The sequence below is a fragment of the Carcharodon carcharias genome, chromosome 1 (assembly GCF_017639515.1).
Source record: "Carcharodon carcharias isolate sCarCar2 chromosome 1, sCarCar2.pri, whole genome shotgun sequence".
NCBI classification, from domain to species: domain Eukaryota; kingdom Metazoa; phylum Chordata; class Chondrichthyes; order Lamniformes; family Lamnidae; genus Carcharodon; species Carcharodon carcharias.
Window position 1 is genome coordinate 185579504 of NC_054467.1, and position 16505 is coordinate 185596008.

At 40.1% G+C, this 16505-nt stretch overlaps 1 protein-coding gene across 1 annotated transcript in view; it reads left to right on the forward strand.

Annotated features, from left to right (window-relative positions):
• LOC121279876 (potassium/sodium hyperpolarization-activated cyclic nucleotide-gated channel 1-like) overlaps positions 1 to 16505 on the forward strand; it is a 315234-nt gene that overhangs the window by 42998 nt on the left and 255731 nt on the right. Inside the window, exon 2 of the mRNA XM_041191391.1 lies at positions 876 to 1299. Within this exon, the coding sequence (XP_041047325.1) occupies positions 876 to 1299 (424 nt within the window). The remainder of the gene's footprint in view (positions 1 to 875; positions 1300 to 16505) is intronic.

Below are 16505 nucleotides of genomic sequence, written 5' to 3' on the forward strand. Positions count from 1 at the left end.
ACTAACCAACAAAGTCCCAACTTCAAATTTTCCTATCTTTGAGTTAGGTGCTTTTTTAAATGAAGAATAGGAATCTCCAGTTGGTCTCCATTTACTCAGCTTAAGTAAGGGGAACGATATCAGCTAGTTTTCTGTTCCTGATTATAATTAGTGGTTCCTGCCAGAAAGTGTGCCTGTCAGTACTCCCTATGTAGGTTCACATCAGGGAGAATACACATTATGTCAGGTACTAGAGGAAGTGCCAGTTTTTATGAAAATCTACCAGCAGCATCGATTTGTAGTGGTGAGGGATGGCACAGGTAGGTGGGTAAAGGATTTAGTGGAGGGAATTGATCGTTTAAAATACTAAATAGATGCCAACTATGTCACAGGAGTCAATAGCTACATTTGTTTAAGAAACTAGAAAAAATATTTTGTTGCATTTAAAGGGAGCACCATGTTAAGAAATGTTCTGCTTTTGAAACTAGAAATTACTGATTTAAACTGACATTCCCCTTAACACTGGACTGAAATCATTTTTGAAAAAGCTTTATAAAATTGAAATGGTAAGTGTATTTCTGAAAATATAACATTGGAATTGCAGTCTTTCATCTATGTTGGATGATTGATGCTTGTGAGAGTTTTGGGTGTACAGATGGATCCTCACCACTCTGCTGGCAGCACATCAGTACCTCTTGAATCTGAATTTGGAATTAAGCAAGCAGGCACCTTTCAGTGGTGATTCAAGCACTTTTGATCATCTGTTGGGTAGACTGGATTTGCAATAACTGCTGAATCTATTCAATTACTATAATTATTGAACCAGATTGGAACCAAATAACAAGGACAGTTATGGTTTCTTCCACTTACTGTTTTCCATTTTCTCTCTTTTTTAGGTTTTACTGGGACTTGATAATGCTGATGCTTATGGTAGGAAATCTCATAATTATTCCCGTGGGAATCACCTTCTTCACTGAGTCGACATCAACCATTTGGATTGTTTTTAACGTTGCATCTGATACCTTCTTCCTTTTGGACTTGATAGTCAATTTTAGAACTGGAATTGTTGTAGAAGATAATGCCGAAATCATACTGGACCCAAATGTTATCAAGTGGAAATACTTAAAGAGCTGGTTTATCATAGATTTTATCTCTTCCATACCAGTGGATTATATATTTCTGATTATAGAAAAGGGATTTGATTCTGATGTTTACAAGACTGCCAGAGCACTGAGAATTGTGAGGTTTACAAAAATCCTCAGTCTCTTGCGATTATTAAGACTTTCAAGGCTTATACGATATATACACCAGTGGGAGGAGGTAAGGTACTTTTTTAAACTTCTAAATCTTACATCAAGTTATAATTTGCAGTTCTGCTGTGAAACCACTATTAATTATTTTTTTAACCACACAGATTGTGTTGGTACAAAGTAATTTTGGTTTGGTAACAATGCAAACTGTGCATATAGGACGGAAGTGAATTTGGCCTGATTGAGATCAAGCAAGCAATATTCAACCATCATGTGAATATAGTGTTGCATTGCTTAGACTTTGAACATTCTGCAACTAGACTAGAGCAAAGTTTCAAAGCTCCCCAGGAGTTGATGGAATTGAAAATATTTAAAACTTAATTTTGAAGGGATTGTTTAATGTTAGCATAGATCCACATGTTACACTGAAATTTCACTAATGTTCTTTTGAGTCTGGGAAGCTGAACTCAGAGCATCTTTTAGCTTAGGAGTATGATGTGGAAGTATGGAGTGAGATGCGGCAATCGTCAGGTGAACTGGACTGTCTACAAACAGTGATGACTTGCAAAATGACACCTTATTTATCAGTGTTGTTAGTTTCACATAATGAGGTACCTGTTTCAACCCCACCAGCAGCACCATTTGCCTTCTTGTGTGACTGGATACTGCTGTATTTATGTAACATTTTATTTCAACCTTCCTGCAAACCCAGAAGGTCTCTTATTTAAAGGTTTCTCAGTTCAGACAATTTCAGTCCAGTTCTAGGTGGATGTGAATTCATGGTGCAGTATTCTACCAGAATTCATATTTGTACTAATTTGACAATCTCGCTCAGAGGAAGGTTAAGTGAAATGTAAATATCAGCCTGGTACTAGAGGAATGCTTCTGTAAGATGTAGATTAAGAGATATAGCTAACAGTGGGAATTCTATATTCCATACTTTGAATATTCAGCCCTAGGCACATAGCTTTTGCTTTATAAAAGGTCTGAAAAATTTAGTAACAAACCCAATTCATTATCTGATAACTGATATATTCACATTCTTACCAATTTCTCTTTACAAGCTTGATGCAGCATCTTTCATATGCTTTTGTCAAATGAGAGAATACCTCTAAGAACAACTGTACTTCGCTACCATCATACATTTGATGCTCGGTCAAAGTCCATGACATTAGCACAAATAGCACAAAAACGTGCTATTTCTAAATTTGTCAGGATTTCTAAAACTGTACTACATCTTGACCAGATTGTTGTTGAAATGAATGCCTGATGCTCCTGTGATAATGAGGTCTTTGTGCAGTATTAACACCCTTTGGGAAACTATCTTTGTCACACCAACTTCATATACCGGTCTACTCTACCATTTCCTATGCATACACATGGGTATATAGTCCTCTCTTCTGTGTCTGGGAAGATCACTGGCTCCTCAAGTACACTGAAGAAGGCATAGGGGCAAAAACCCATTAGGTCACATGCTTGGTTTCCTCGATGCTTTTGAGATTTCCTGGGGCTTTATGAGTGGGCGCATCTAGGCCTGCAATTATAGTAGGTCCAGAATCAGTATTACCATTACAGTGAGGTTGGAGTGATAGCCCTATCCTCTGGCCTGATTTCCCATTGCCTGTGAATGTTCAGTATCACACAACACAACAGTACTTGAAGATTGATGGAGCAGATGCCTCCCATTGGATTCCTATGAACTGGAGAGCCTGTCAGGGGCTCAGGTGTAGGCTGAAGATGAAGGCAAGCAATAATTCTTTGCGGCACACTTTTCTTCACCCATGAACAGTCTGAAGGCCCCAGGGGCTGTGGCCAGGAGCGCAGTTCCTGTTTCCTGTCTGAGGTATGTGACTACTACTGAGCTACCCTCAAAATACATTTTCTGTGGCAAATTAAAGTGCAAAATAAATTTTCACGCAAAAATGCTATCTTGGACACCATTTCAGAAACAGTACCAGATCAACTTCCCTTTGTTGTTTCATACATTACATAGTTAGAAAATATTGACTGTTTTTTACCATCAGAATGAGTGAATGCCTTATGAAATTAAGTTGGGGAAGAAAATTTGAGGGCAGCTTGTGTTTTCTAAGTGAGCGATTGAACAATCTGTTCAGGCTCGGGATGGGAGAATGATCACTCCATGATAATATTGAATACAAGGCTTGAATAGGAATCGACAGCAAGTAGAAACAGTAGTATGAGGTTGCTGGTGCTGTAAAATGTTGACAAAGCACCATTAAAATGCCAGCTTTGGTTAACCTTGCTCTTATGTAGATGGCTGTAAGGTAACAATTACATTTCCTACTTGAGTCAGAGCAATTGCGGTGCTCATCCAGTGCTAAATCTCACTTTAAAAACATAGCCAAAACATTAAAGAACATTTTTTTTGCTTCTAAAATTGAGATTCATGACAAAAGCTTTTTAAATTATATCTGCACCTTTCTAGATCATAATGATGTATACTGATGTTGGCAGAATGTGCATCACAGGATGCCTTGTCAATGCACACATGCTGTGGCTAGTTAAGGATTTCCTGAAGAATATTTTGACAGGCTTACTGTGATGGAAGCTTGCTGCTAGTGCAGATGCTTAGGACGCAGAGCCCTGCGTCTCAAATCTTTTCTGACAGTAAGATTGCACCTGTAAATAGCATTGCAAGCATGTTTATGGAGAATGAAAATTGCAAGCTTCTGCTACCAGGTGGGAAGCTGTTGGCAAAACATCATTTTAAGCTCATTTAATGGGGAGGCAATGCTCCAATTAAGCCAGATAAAGTATATAAAATATCTAATGCCATATGATTGTTTTGATCAAAGGTGTTAAAAGGGTCCAACCTAGCTACAGCACCATCCCAATTAAAGGAATTTCCTAAGGGGGACGCTGGCAATTCGATTTTTATTCACAGTGAGCAAATGTAAAAGAAATAAAAACCTTTTTCAGGTGCTGATATATATATTCTGCATTTTAAGTAAACCCTATTGTTGCTTAATCAGAACTGCTTGGAGCAGTGGGCACAGAAGCAAAGAGGATTGCCTTAGCAAAGTTCTGAAGAAGAGTCATATTCAACTTGAAATTGTCTCTCTCCCCAGATGCTGCCAGTCCTGCTGAGTATTTCCAGCACTTACTGTTTTTATCTCTGGTCTTAATAAATGTGATGCCTTTTAGAGAGATATATATCGAGTGTAGGTATTTTGTGGCCTTATCTGCAAACTTTGCACTTTTTCCTACTTTATGAGCATGTACCTGTAACTGCTCTCTGTTCTTGGACAATGAGTATTGCCGAGCAGCTATTGGGAAACGGAAATGCTCCAACTTGATTCCTGCACCAAAACCCATTCACCTATCATTCCTGTGCTCCCTGATCTATATTGGCTCCCAGTTAAACAATGTCTGCATTTTAAAATTCGCATCCTTGTTTTCAAATCCCTCATGGCCATGCCCATCCCTATTTCTGTAATTTTGTTCTACCCATTACCCTGTTTTCTGTTCTCATAGGTATCCGCTATTGTGATAACTTACCATTGGCAGCCATGCCTCCAGCTGCCAGGGCCATAAACTCTGGAATTCCTTCCCAACTTCTCTGTCTCTCTTCCTCTATTTCCTTTTTTAAGACACTCCTTGAAACCTACTTCTTTGAGCAAGCTTTTGGTTATCTTCCCTAATACCTCCTTAAGTGGCTGAATGTCAAGCTTTCATTGATTGTTGTCATTGTCAGTCCCTCAAAATGTGATGACATCTGGCAGTCTTCATGATTTGTGTGTCCTTGGGTGACTCATCAGTTCTTTCATAATGCTCCTGAGAAGGTCCTTGGGAGGTTTTACTAAGTTAAAGGTGCTATAAAAATACAAGTCGTTGTTATTTCATGCATTCTGTGTGGCCCTATATGGGACTGAGGCGCCACCATTTTCAAATGTTCAGTGCTGCAGGAAGTGGGCAGGGACTCCTGCTACTGGGAATTCCCATGTCCTAACCTCATACTGGCTGGTTGGAACTAAGTGTGTAAATTTCTCAATATAAGTCCTTTCTTTCATTCTATCTTTGTAATGCTGATGAGTGAACCACTGCCTGATCAGGGTTCGCAGTGGATATTTCTAGCACTAATACTTTCAGCTCTTTATGTCTCAGGGACACTGTATCAATGAACAAAATTGTATTTTCTCCATATTGATGTGATGTAAACCCAATTCAATGTTTTTCTGATGCCATTGCAATATAAAGACATACATTTCCCCGAGCCGTGCCCTCGACGACAATGGCAGGATGTTGTATTTTGGCTTAAGTCAAGAGGGTGATGCTCTCCTGTGAGATAGTGACTGAAGTGTGTAAAACAATAGTAGGCAATTTGCAGGACTCCTCAGTGGCTAGAACTAATGTTAAATCTAATGGATGGATAATCATGGAGAATCTGAATTTCAGGTTTTGTAGTTAGTGCCTCTGTGTTGGCTAGTCACTGCATTGCAGAACTGCATATGTGTTGAAATCTCTACCTGTGGTGATACCTAGTACAGTAATCACCGGAAAGCATCAACCTCCTGGCTTAGGCCAAAATACATTATCCTGCCATTGTTGTTGAGGACACGACTGCTCCTCTTGGCTAAAAAGGAAGCTAATTTGAAAAAAAGAACTTACCATTTCAGTCTGCTTCTAGGATTGTTGTGCTTGATGCCTGGTGTTCTTGGCAAGCCCAACATTGGGAAAATACATGTCTTTATATTAAAATGGCATTAGACTCTGAATTATAGCATCAGAATTTTGCATTTGAATGAGGCTCTTGTTCGTTTGTGATAAGGTCTTGAGATGCTAACCAAAAACCAGGAGTAATAATCTTAGCTAGTATGACTGTGGCACCAAGCAAGAGGACTGTACTGCCTCTACTTTAATTCCACACCCCAGTAATCTGTAGTAGGGTGCATTAGTGGTTCATGGGTGATAAAATCAGCCCTTTTATCACAAAAACATTGAATTGGATTTACTTCACAACAATAAGGAGAAAATATAATTCTATATTCACCATGTACTGTCTGCATTCACCATGTGCTGCAAACTACACTTCCTGTCAGATAAGTTGAAGTAAATAGTAAGACATAGCAGAGAGAGCATTTAATACATTTACTCATTAAGACAAAATATTTACTTTGACTAACATGTGAACGTTAGCTTTTGTACCTACCAAAAGTCCTTTACAAGATCACAAGTTGGTTAGGATGAAGAGGGCCACTTGGTTCTTCTTAGTTCTACTCAGAAGGAATCTGAAGTCCTTGCACTTCAGTATTCACTGTTCTTACAATTCCAGAGTTTTTGCCTGCACTCCTGTTCCCAGATGTCTATTCAATATGTTGATCATATTTGTATAAAGGAAAATATCATGCAATAGTCCTAAATTTAGCTTTTACTAGTTTGTATTTAAGACCCACTGGTCTACCCTTGCTATTTACAGCAAGTAATATTCCAGATTTAACTTTCCACTCCTTAAATATCTGATAAAATTATTTAAAAAATTCTCTGGCAATGGGCATTTTGAGCATATATAGCCCACCCCCCTTTGCCCTTGAGAAGTTGGTGGTGAAACCTCCTTTTGAACTGCTGAGTTCTATCTGGTGAAGGTACCCCATAGTGCTGTTAGATAGCCAATTCTATTTTGACCAATCAGTGATAAAGTAAGGTGTTTAAGTCAGGATGGTGAGTGACTTGGGTGAGAGTTTGGAGATATTCTCATGCAGCTACTGCTCTTCTAGGCAGTGGAGGTCACAGATTTGGGAGATGCTGTTGAAAAAGCTTTCAGTTGAGTTTCTGTCATGCATTCGGTGGATGGTGCACACGGCAACTAGTGTGTGCTCGTGGTCGAGGGAATGAATGTTTATGGTGGTGGATGGACTCCTGATCAAACAGACTGCTTTGTTCTGATGCAACTGCATCCAAGCAAGCAGACAATATTCCATTTTGCTTTTGACTTCTGTCTTGTAGGTGGAGGAGAAGCTTTAGAGAGTCAGGAAGCGAACCACTTGCCACATAATATGCATCCGCTGATTTGGTAGGCACAGGATCTATGTGGCTGGTCCAATTGAGTTTCTGATCAATAGTGACCCCCCTAGGATGTTGGTGGTGGCAGACTTGGCAATAGTAATACCATTGTGTAAGTTTTTAAGGGGTTTTGAGATATAAAACACTTTTAATTAAAGTATCTAGGTTCCGAATTCTTAATTCTAGGTATCCTTTTTTCATTCATTCATGGGATGTGAGCATCACTGGCTGGGCCAGCATTTATTGCCCATCTCTAATAGCCCTTGAGAAGGTGGTAGTGAGCTGCCTTCATGAACCTCTGGCAGTCCATGTGGTGTAGGTACACCCACAGTGCTGTTAGGGAGGGAGTTCCAGGATTTTGACCCAACGTTGTGCCTGACCTAACAAGTTATAAATGACTAGTATTTATGAATTAAGTAGAAATTATTAAGCAAGATGTTATATATACTTAAGAAAAAGCAGTGAAGACAGCGTGGAAGTTTCTTATCCCTCAAGGGCCTAGGATTCCTTTAATGCTGACAGCACAGTCAAAGCCTTTCTTCTTTTGTTTCTTGAAGTGACGTTGAACTGTGAAGCAGAAGAATCACACCACAGAAGCACTGATGTCAAGGAAGGAAGTTTCCAACTATTATCCTTAATTCTGACTGTCTCACTCCTTATTAGTAAGCTAAAACCTAATTAAAAACACATTGTTCTTCTTTAAAGATAAGGTGTCATATTAAGTTCATGCTGCTGAGTTCAAATATTTTCCTTATTTCTTTAATGCTGACAGAGAGACCTCAAATTGCACATAGTGTAATTAAGATGGATACAGCTGCTTAAACCCAAACATTTAACACCTTTAAGGTCATTTAGTTAATCAAGAACAGTTTCTCACAAGTAGCTACCCTCCTGTTCTCAGGCTGCTTTAACTGTTAATTGTCTCACTTGCAGAAATTCAAACTGAACTATTTTAAAAGATGGTTAAAATAAAACCATAAATATTAATTCAAACCAGTGTAACCACCTAAGGATTTAATGTTATTATCACAATCGTCAATTGAATGTCATGGGAGGTGCTTAGACTCTCTCTCTTGTTGGAGGCAATCATTTCCTGACATTATGTTGGTATGAATGTTATCTGCCACTTAACAACCCAGGCCTGGATATTGTTCAGACCTTCTGGCTTGCCAGTATGGAGAGCATCATTATTTGAGGAATTGTAAATGGAGCTGGCCTATACTATAGTATCTCCATAATATCACCCCTTGTTTAATTCTTCAAGGAGATATTTTTTCATGTTTCTTGTAAATCTATCCATAAATTCTGATCTTAATTTGTCAGTACTCTTGGGCTCACAATCTCAAATAGAACTTGCACATCCATTCCTACAGCTACCTGAACAAAACTCAACTTTCTTTTTTATGCCAAATGCTTCTACTCAACTTTATAAATCCCAAGTTTGTAGAAACATGTGAATACTAACATATTTAGGGAGATATTTTGGCTGTTGTTTTGCACTATTGAACAGGATGCCTTCTTTTTCTCTCATTTTCTCTCACATGTACAAACTCACCCTGCTGCAACTTTTTTTCCCTCTACGTTGTGAGTACCTGCCATGGTTCACGCTCCTCTAAATATTCCTTTCTACCTTATAGACTCCACATTTGACACCTATGTGCTCTTTCTTCTCCCTAATGTCTCTACCATTGTCTTAAGGCCAGGAATCATCAGTTTCCTGTTCTGAAGCCTTCTTTATCAGCACCTCAAATCGGAATTCCTGTACTCTCAAACATATCTTCCCCTTACAAGCTTCTTACTTTTAAAACCTGTGTTTTCACATGATCATTGCACCTTGGTTTGACTCATTTTCTCCTTTATTATTCTAAACTTGGTGGCGACCTGCATTCTGGATTTTTTGTCTTTCAGTGAAAATAAATACAGGTGTATCTGCATTATTAAAATATAATTCTCTTACATGAATCTCACAAATGTCTCGTTAATGTGTTGTAGATAATGAATAAATCACTTGGAAGGTCTCCGTCATTTCACTTTAGCCCCATGACTCCCACCACTAGGGATTTTCCTCATGTCATGTCTTGGTCCATTGTAAACTAATCAACAAAGATTAATTGCCATGATATGTCAACAATTCCATGGTTGTTGTATCATGTGTCTACCAGAATGGTCAAAGGCAAACTAGATGGACCTTATTGTCTTTTTGTCCAATAATTCCTATGTGCGCCAAGAATGCCTTTACTGATACGAAAGCAAAAGATCAAGATCTGAAAATCTGAAATAAAAGCAGAAAATGCTGGAAATATTCAGAAAGTCAAGCGGCATCTGTGGAAAGAGATACAAAATTAACAATTCAAGTCAATGAAAAGTCATCAACCTGAAACGTTAACTCTGTTTGCCTGTCCGCAGATGTTGCCCAACCTGCTGAGCACTTCCAGTATTTTCAATTTTTATGCCTTTATTAATGTTGGATGCTCCTTAGTATCAACGCATGCTGCCACTCAATCAAATCACAAAGTCTCAAACATTATCTTCTAGTAAACCCAGACATGACCAGTGTTTCCTGTGTGCCTTCTGCTGTGTGGTTAAAAAGCCACTACTCATTCTGTACATTCGGACCACTTCTTAACTTGTATTATTCAATCGTGGATCAGCTCTCATATCAAGTAACATTTTTCACCTGTTCTGACAAAGGGTCCACATCTGAAATATCACTTTGTCTGTTTTCTCCACAGACCTGCTGAGCGTTTCTGGCACACTTTAGCTAATTTCAGATTTCTAGCATCTTTTGTGTGTTTTTTTCCTTTTTGTTAGCACCACCAGTTGTCTCCAGACCAGCTAGATCTGGAAGTGCTCAAATCAATTAATTGGAAGGGCTGCTGGCTTCAAGTCCTCCTGTTGATCTACTTCTTCTCCAGTCCATGTCAATGATATTAAATGCCCTTTGTCTTGTTGAAGACTAACTAGCTGGGCACTTATTAGTCAAGCATATGAGCCATACAATCTGACAGCCTTCACCACCTGCACCTGGAATACACATCAAATCAGCTTGTGAGAATAAGGGAACAGTTATTATGTGTCAGGCGGTCTGCTCCTCTTCTCAATGTGGGTTTTGAGAAGCTTATTGTAATTGTGATTCTGTTAGTTATGTTGAATGAAGCGAGAAATGGGTAAGTGCCCTTTTTCCATATGCTGAGAAATGATAAAATTAAACATATCTCCACACGTGAGTTAGCAACACAGATTGTGCTGCAAATAGGATTTAAAGAGTGCTGCTGTGGTAGATGTGTCAATGAAAGCAATAGAAAGGAAAATTGGAACTGCGATGTAAATTTGAACCGCGGCCATCATTTTCCCAACTAAAATCAGTCCTGACCAGCTTCAATCTACTACTTTCTTTTAATCCAAAAGGGATATCACATTTAGTTTGGTACATTTTTGTTTTACATAATACCTCTGAGGATCTACAGCAGATTTATTGGAAACAAGAAAATGGACAGCTGCTGCTTCGGCCAATATATTGGGGAGGATTTGGGCGGGCTGGTCAGGAGCGGGCGCCAAGCCAATTGCTGCCCGCGATCGGCTGCGCGCCGCCATTTTACGCAGGTGGGCCAATTAAGACCCACCCAGCGTGACACGCACCCAGAAGCGCTCTGGGCTACCTGTGAGGGCGGGGGGAGGAGGGAGAGTTGGGTGTGAAACAGCACAGAAATCTCCCTGAGACAAGGAGCTGCCTCAGGGAGATTAACTTAAGTTTTAAACAGTATCACGTGAGCTGGGACATGTTTATGAATTTTCATTAAAAATTATATTTAATTAATGAAACCTCATCTTGCCCGCAGATGAGGTTTCATGAAAAATGCGAAGGTCGCCTGGGCTCTTCGCCTGCCTGCCAACCTTACGGTTGGATGGGCAGCTTTCTCAATAGGCTTAATTAGTTCATTAATGGCCTTAATCGTCCTTTGACAGTTTGGCAGGTGCGCAGCCAACTCTGCTGCACGCCCGCCGAATGGAAGATCAGAATGACGCGCGGTGACATTTTATGCCAAGCCCCACACACCGAACAGAAGATTCTGCCCCTTATATTGTATAAATTTTGGCAACTACTTTGCTAAACTTAGCTTAACTCAGTTTAGGGAGATTCTTTCTATGCTACAGATCAACCAATTAATGAACACACCAAAGAGTTCTGGAGCTTTGCTTTGCCATTCCGTGACTTCAGGTTTACTCTCACTTCAGCTGATATCAACAATTCACTGTTATCTGTTCACATATTTGATAGCTGTAGTTCTCATTAAGTTAAATACTATTTCAATTTATTCTTGTGTATAAAATCCAGTTGTGCTCCATGTTTAATATTGTTGTGGCAAATATTATTTAAAATAATTATCCATTAATGAAAAACTTGCAGTGTAATACTGCTGATTTTTAATTTGCTCTTTGAATGTATGTGATGCTTCTGAGTCACACTTACTGCCTATTCCAAGCTGCCAAGAAATGGTGGATAGGGTACCCATTAGGGGCTGCTTTGTCCTATATTGTGTCAAGCTTCTTGAGTGTTGATGCAGCCATACCTATCCAGGCAACTGGGACTGTCAATGGGCGATGGTTAGATTCTCTCTTGTTGGAGGTGGCCATTGCCTGGCATTTGTGTGGTGCAAATGTTACTTGCCACTTGTCAGCCCAAGTCTAGATATTGTTCAGGTCTTGCTGCATTTGAACATGGACTGCTTCAGTATCTGAGGAGTTATGAATGGTGCTGAACGTTGTGCAATCATCAGCAAACATCCCTACTTCTGACCTTATGCTAGAGGTAAGATCATTGATGAAGCAGCTGTAGATGGTTGGGCCTAGGACACTACCCTGAGGAACTCCTGCAGTGATGTCCTTGGTCTTAGTTGGCTGTGAAGCACAATGGGACATCCTGCAGTTGGTTGGTTGTTTCTTTCTTCTTCCTTGTTGCTGTTCATCCTGGGGTGAAGAACTGTAGCTATGAGGATAGATTGGAGAGATTGGAACTGTTTTCCTTGAAGAAAAGAAGGCTGAGAGGAGACTTGTTAGAGGTATTCAAGATCCTGAGGAGTTTGGACAGGGTAAATAGTGAGAAACAGTTCTCACTCAAGACAGCATCAAGAACTAGAGGGCACAGCTTCAAAATAATTGACAAAAGGAGTAAATGTGATGTGCGGAAAGTTTTTTCACCCAGAGGGTGGTTGGAGTCTGGAATAAACTTCCTGAAAGGGTGGAGGCAGGTTCGAGCGAGATATTTGAAAGGGAAGCTGATTGCTGCCTGTAAAGAGAGAACATGCAAGGCTATGGGGATAAGGCAGGGGAATGGACTAGGTGGAAGCCCTTTCCGTGCAAATTCGATAGGCCGAATGATCTTATTTTGCACTGTAAAGATACTGTGATATTCTGAAGTCTGGTACTGTCTGAATCACAGGGCTAAAATGTCTAGCTTCCAGCAAACACAAGCAATTATTTTTGTGTAAGATGTGACTCAAATCCCTGAAGCCACATTGATCTTAAGTTTGTTAAGGCTGCCTGGTGTCATATTGGCAGAAATGCTGACTTGATATCGAAGGCAGCTACTGTCATGTCTCCTCTAACATTCATTTCTTCTTCCATGTTTCGATCAATTCTGTGATTATGTCTAAAGCCTAATGGCTTTGTCAGAACCTGAACTGAGCGTCACCGAGCAGGTTGCATAGAATTATATAGTCCAAAGCACAGAAGTAGGTCATTTGGCTCAAGTGCTCTATGTTGGCATTTATATATTTCTTACCACCCACATCCCCCCCCGCACCTTCATCATCTAACCCTATGAACATATCCTTCTCTCAGTTGTTGGTGAGTATCACAGAATCACAGAATTTTAACGGCACAGAAGGAGGTCATTTGGCCCATTGTGCCTGCAGTAGCCCTCCAAATCAGCATTATGACCTAGTGCCATTGTCCTGCCTTTTCCCCTTACTCCTGCACTTTGTTTCTATTTCTATTAGGGGAGGCAGTGGCATAGTGGTATTGTCACTGGATTGAACTCTGGAGACTCGGGTTTGAACCCCACCATGGCAGGTGGTGGTATTTAAATTCAATAAAAAAACAAACTCTGGAATTACAAGCCTAATGATGAAACCATTGGCAATTGTCGTAAAAACCCATCTAGTTCACTAATGTCCTTTAGGGAAGGATATCTGCTATCCTTACCTGGTCAGGCCTACATTGAGTCCAAACCCACAGTAATGCCCTAAACTGAGGGCAATTAGGGATGAATAAAATAAAAATCATCTAATGCCTTGAGTGAACCTGCCTCCACCACACTTCCAGGCAGTGCATTCCAGACCTGAACCACTTGTTGTGTGAAAAAGTTTTTGCTTCTTCAGCAAATTACTTTAAATCTGTGCCCTCTTGTTCTTGATCCTTTTACAATCTTCTCCCTATCTACTTGGTCCAGCCCCCTCACGATTTTGAACATCTCTATCAAATCTCCTCTTAGCGTTCTTCCCTCCAATGAGAACAGTCTCAACCTCTCCAATCTATCTTCATAACTGAAGTTTCTCATCCCTGGTACCATTCTTGTAAACAGGCTTTACTTGATGGTAATATTAATGGTCATTTCATCGCTTTCTGATGTTTGGGAGGAGACTAGTAAAATGGTAAATGCCTGGGTTAAATTTGACCTGTATTCTTACTTGGGACATAACTGGACCTACATTGCAGGGTAGGTGCCAATGTCATAGCAACATGACTATATTGTGGTGGCCAGCTCTGGTGTGTGTACCTTTAGCATTTTATCTGAAATGCTGTCAGATCCCACAGTTTTCACAATGCCCATGCAATCAACCACTTTTTATGGCATTTACAGTGAATATAATTGACTGGACACAGGGATCTGTGGATCTCAGAAGGAGGCCAGATGTGATCAACCATTTCACACTTCTGGCTGAAGATTCTTGCAAGTGCTTCAGCATTATCTCCTGTATTCAGAAATCAGCAAGCTAGTGAAGAATAACAAAATCAGCATATTGTGGATGCTGGAAATCTGAAATGAAAACAGAAAATGCTGGAAGGCATTGGCCTGAAACATCTCACCACAGATACTTCCGGACCTGCTGAGTATTTCTAGAATTTTCTGGTTTTATCTTATATTAGCATCATTATATAGCTGCCTTAAAGAGGTGACCTTGCCCAATCATACAGCTCATTAGTTGCAGTATGATTATTGCAATATGCAGCTGACTTTCTCCATTTTTAATCTGTTGCATCACCCATATTTTGGCAATCAATTGATAATGTCATCAATTTTTTTTCTAACTTTAGAAATTGCACTGGCAGTTGAAGGCCAGTGAGTGAGCTTCATGAATCTCTCCTTGAAGTGGCGTGAGAGTGATATAAACTGGCAACATAACAGGTTATAATGTTGTCCACTGGTACTGCTTTCAGACCTGCTTTTGATACTGCATAACTTACTGCTCCATTATCAGGATGCTGATGACTAATCCATTTAGTAAATCCTGTGATTAATGGAAGGTGAGTTTCTAAAACAGAGGCTTAGTTTTCTTGCAGTCACGAAGGATTATTGCAAATGAAAGCTGTATGATTGCACAAAATCATTAAGAAAATTTGTTCCTGAACAGAAGCACTCCTGCTTCTCCTGCAATCAGAATTTAGGGATCTAAGTAGAAAATTAGCAAGCAGGACCTCAGATGTAGTAACCTGCAGATTACTCCCACGCCATGTGCCATTGAGTACAGAAATAAGATAGGGCTGATGAATGCATGGCTGAAAAGATGGTGCAGGAGGAGGGCTTTAGATTCCTGGAACACTGGGACTGGCTCTGGGGGAGATGGCACCTGTACAAGCCAGATGGGTTACACCTGAACAGAGCTGGGACTGAGTTCCCTGTGGGAGGTTTTGCTAGTGCTGTTAGGAGGGCTTTAGGCTAACTTAGCAGGGGTGTGGAAACCAAAATAAAATATTAACGAGGAATACTTCAATGGTGGGCAAGATTCTAGAAGCAATTATTCAGGATAGAATTAGTAGCCACGTGGAAAACTATGGGTTGATAAGGAAGAGCCAGCATGGATTTCTAAAGGAGAACTTATGTTTAACCAACTTGCTGGAGTTTTTTGAAGAGGTAACAGAAAAGGTTGATGTGGGTAATGATGTTAATGTGGTGTACTTGGACTTTCAAAAGGGCATTTGTTAGAGTGCCACACAACAGACTTGTGAGGAAAGTTATTGCATATGGAATAAAAGGGACAGTAGCAACCTGGATACAAAATTGGCTGAAAAATAGGAAGCAGAGAGTAATGGTCAATTAATGTTTTTTGGGCTGGAGGAAGGTTTGTAGTGGAGTTCCCCAGGGACCCTTGCTTTTCCTGATATATATTAATGATCTAGATGCAGGCGACAATTTCAAAGTTTGTGGAGGATTCAAAGCCTGGGAGCGTTGTGAACTGTGAGGATGATGTGGAACTTCTAGAGGACATAGACAAGTTGGTGGAGTGGGCAGATAGGTGGCAGATGAAGTTCAATGTGGAGAAGTTTGAGGTGATGCATTTTGGTAGGAAGAACAAGGACAAACAATATAAAATAAGGGGTGAAATTTTGAAGGGGGTGCAAGAACAGAAAGACTTGGGTGTATGTGTGCATAGATCATTGAAGGCGGCAGAACAGGTGGAGAGAGCAGTTAATGGAGCAGATAGTATCCTGGGCTTTATTAATAGGGGTATAGAGTACAAGAGCAAGTAGGTTATGCTGAATTTATATAAGACCTTTGTTAGACCTCAGCTGGAATATTGTATACAGTTCTGGGCACCATATTATAGGAAGGATGTGGACACATTGGAGAGAGTGCAGAAGAGGTTTACAAGAATGGTTACAGGGATGAGAAACTTCAGCCATGAGGATAGATTGGAGAAGTTAGGACTGTCTTCCTTGGAAAGAAGAAGGCCAGGAAGAGATTTGATGGAAGTTTTCAAAATCATGAGGGGGCTGGACAGGGTAGATAGGGAGAAGTTGTTCCCTCTCGTAAAAGGATCAAGAACGAGAGGGCACAGATTTAAAGTGATTTGCAAAGGAAGCAAATGTGACATGAGAAAAAGCTTTTCAGACAACGTGTGGTTCAGGTCTGGAATGCATTGCCTGGAAGTATGGTGGAGGCAGGTTCAATCGAGGCATTCAAGAGGACATTAGATAATTATTTGAATAGAAACAATGTACAAGGCTATGGGAAAAAGGCAGGGCAACGGCACT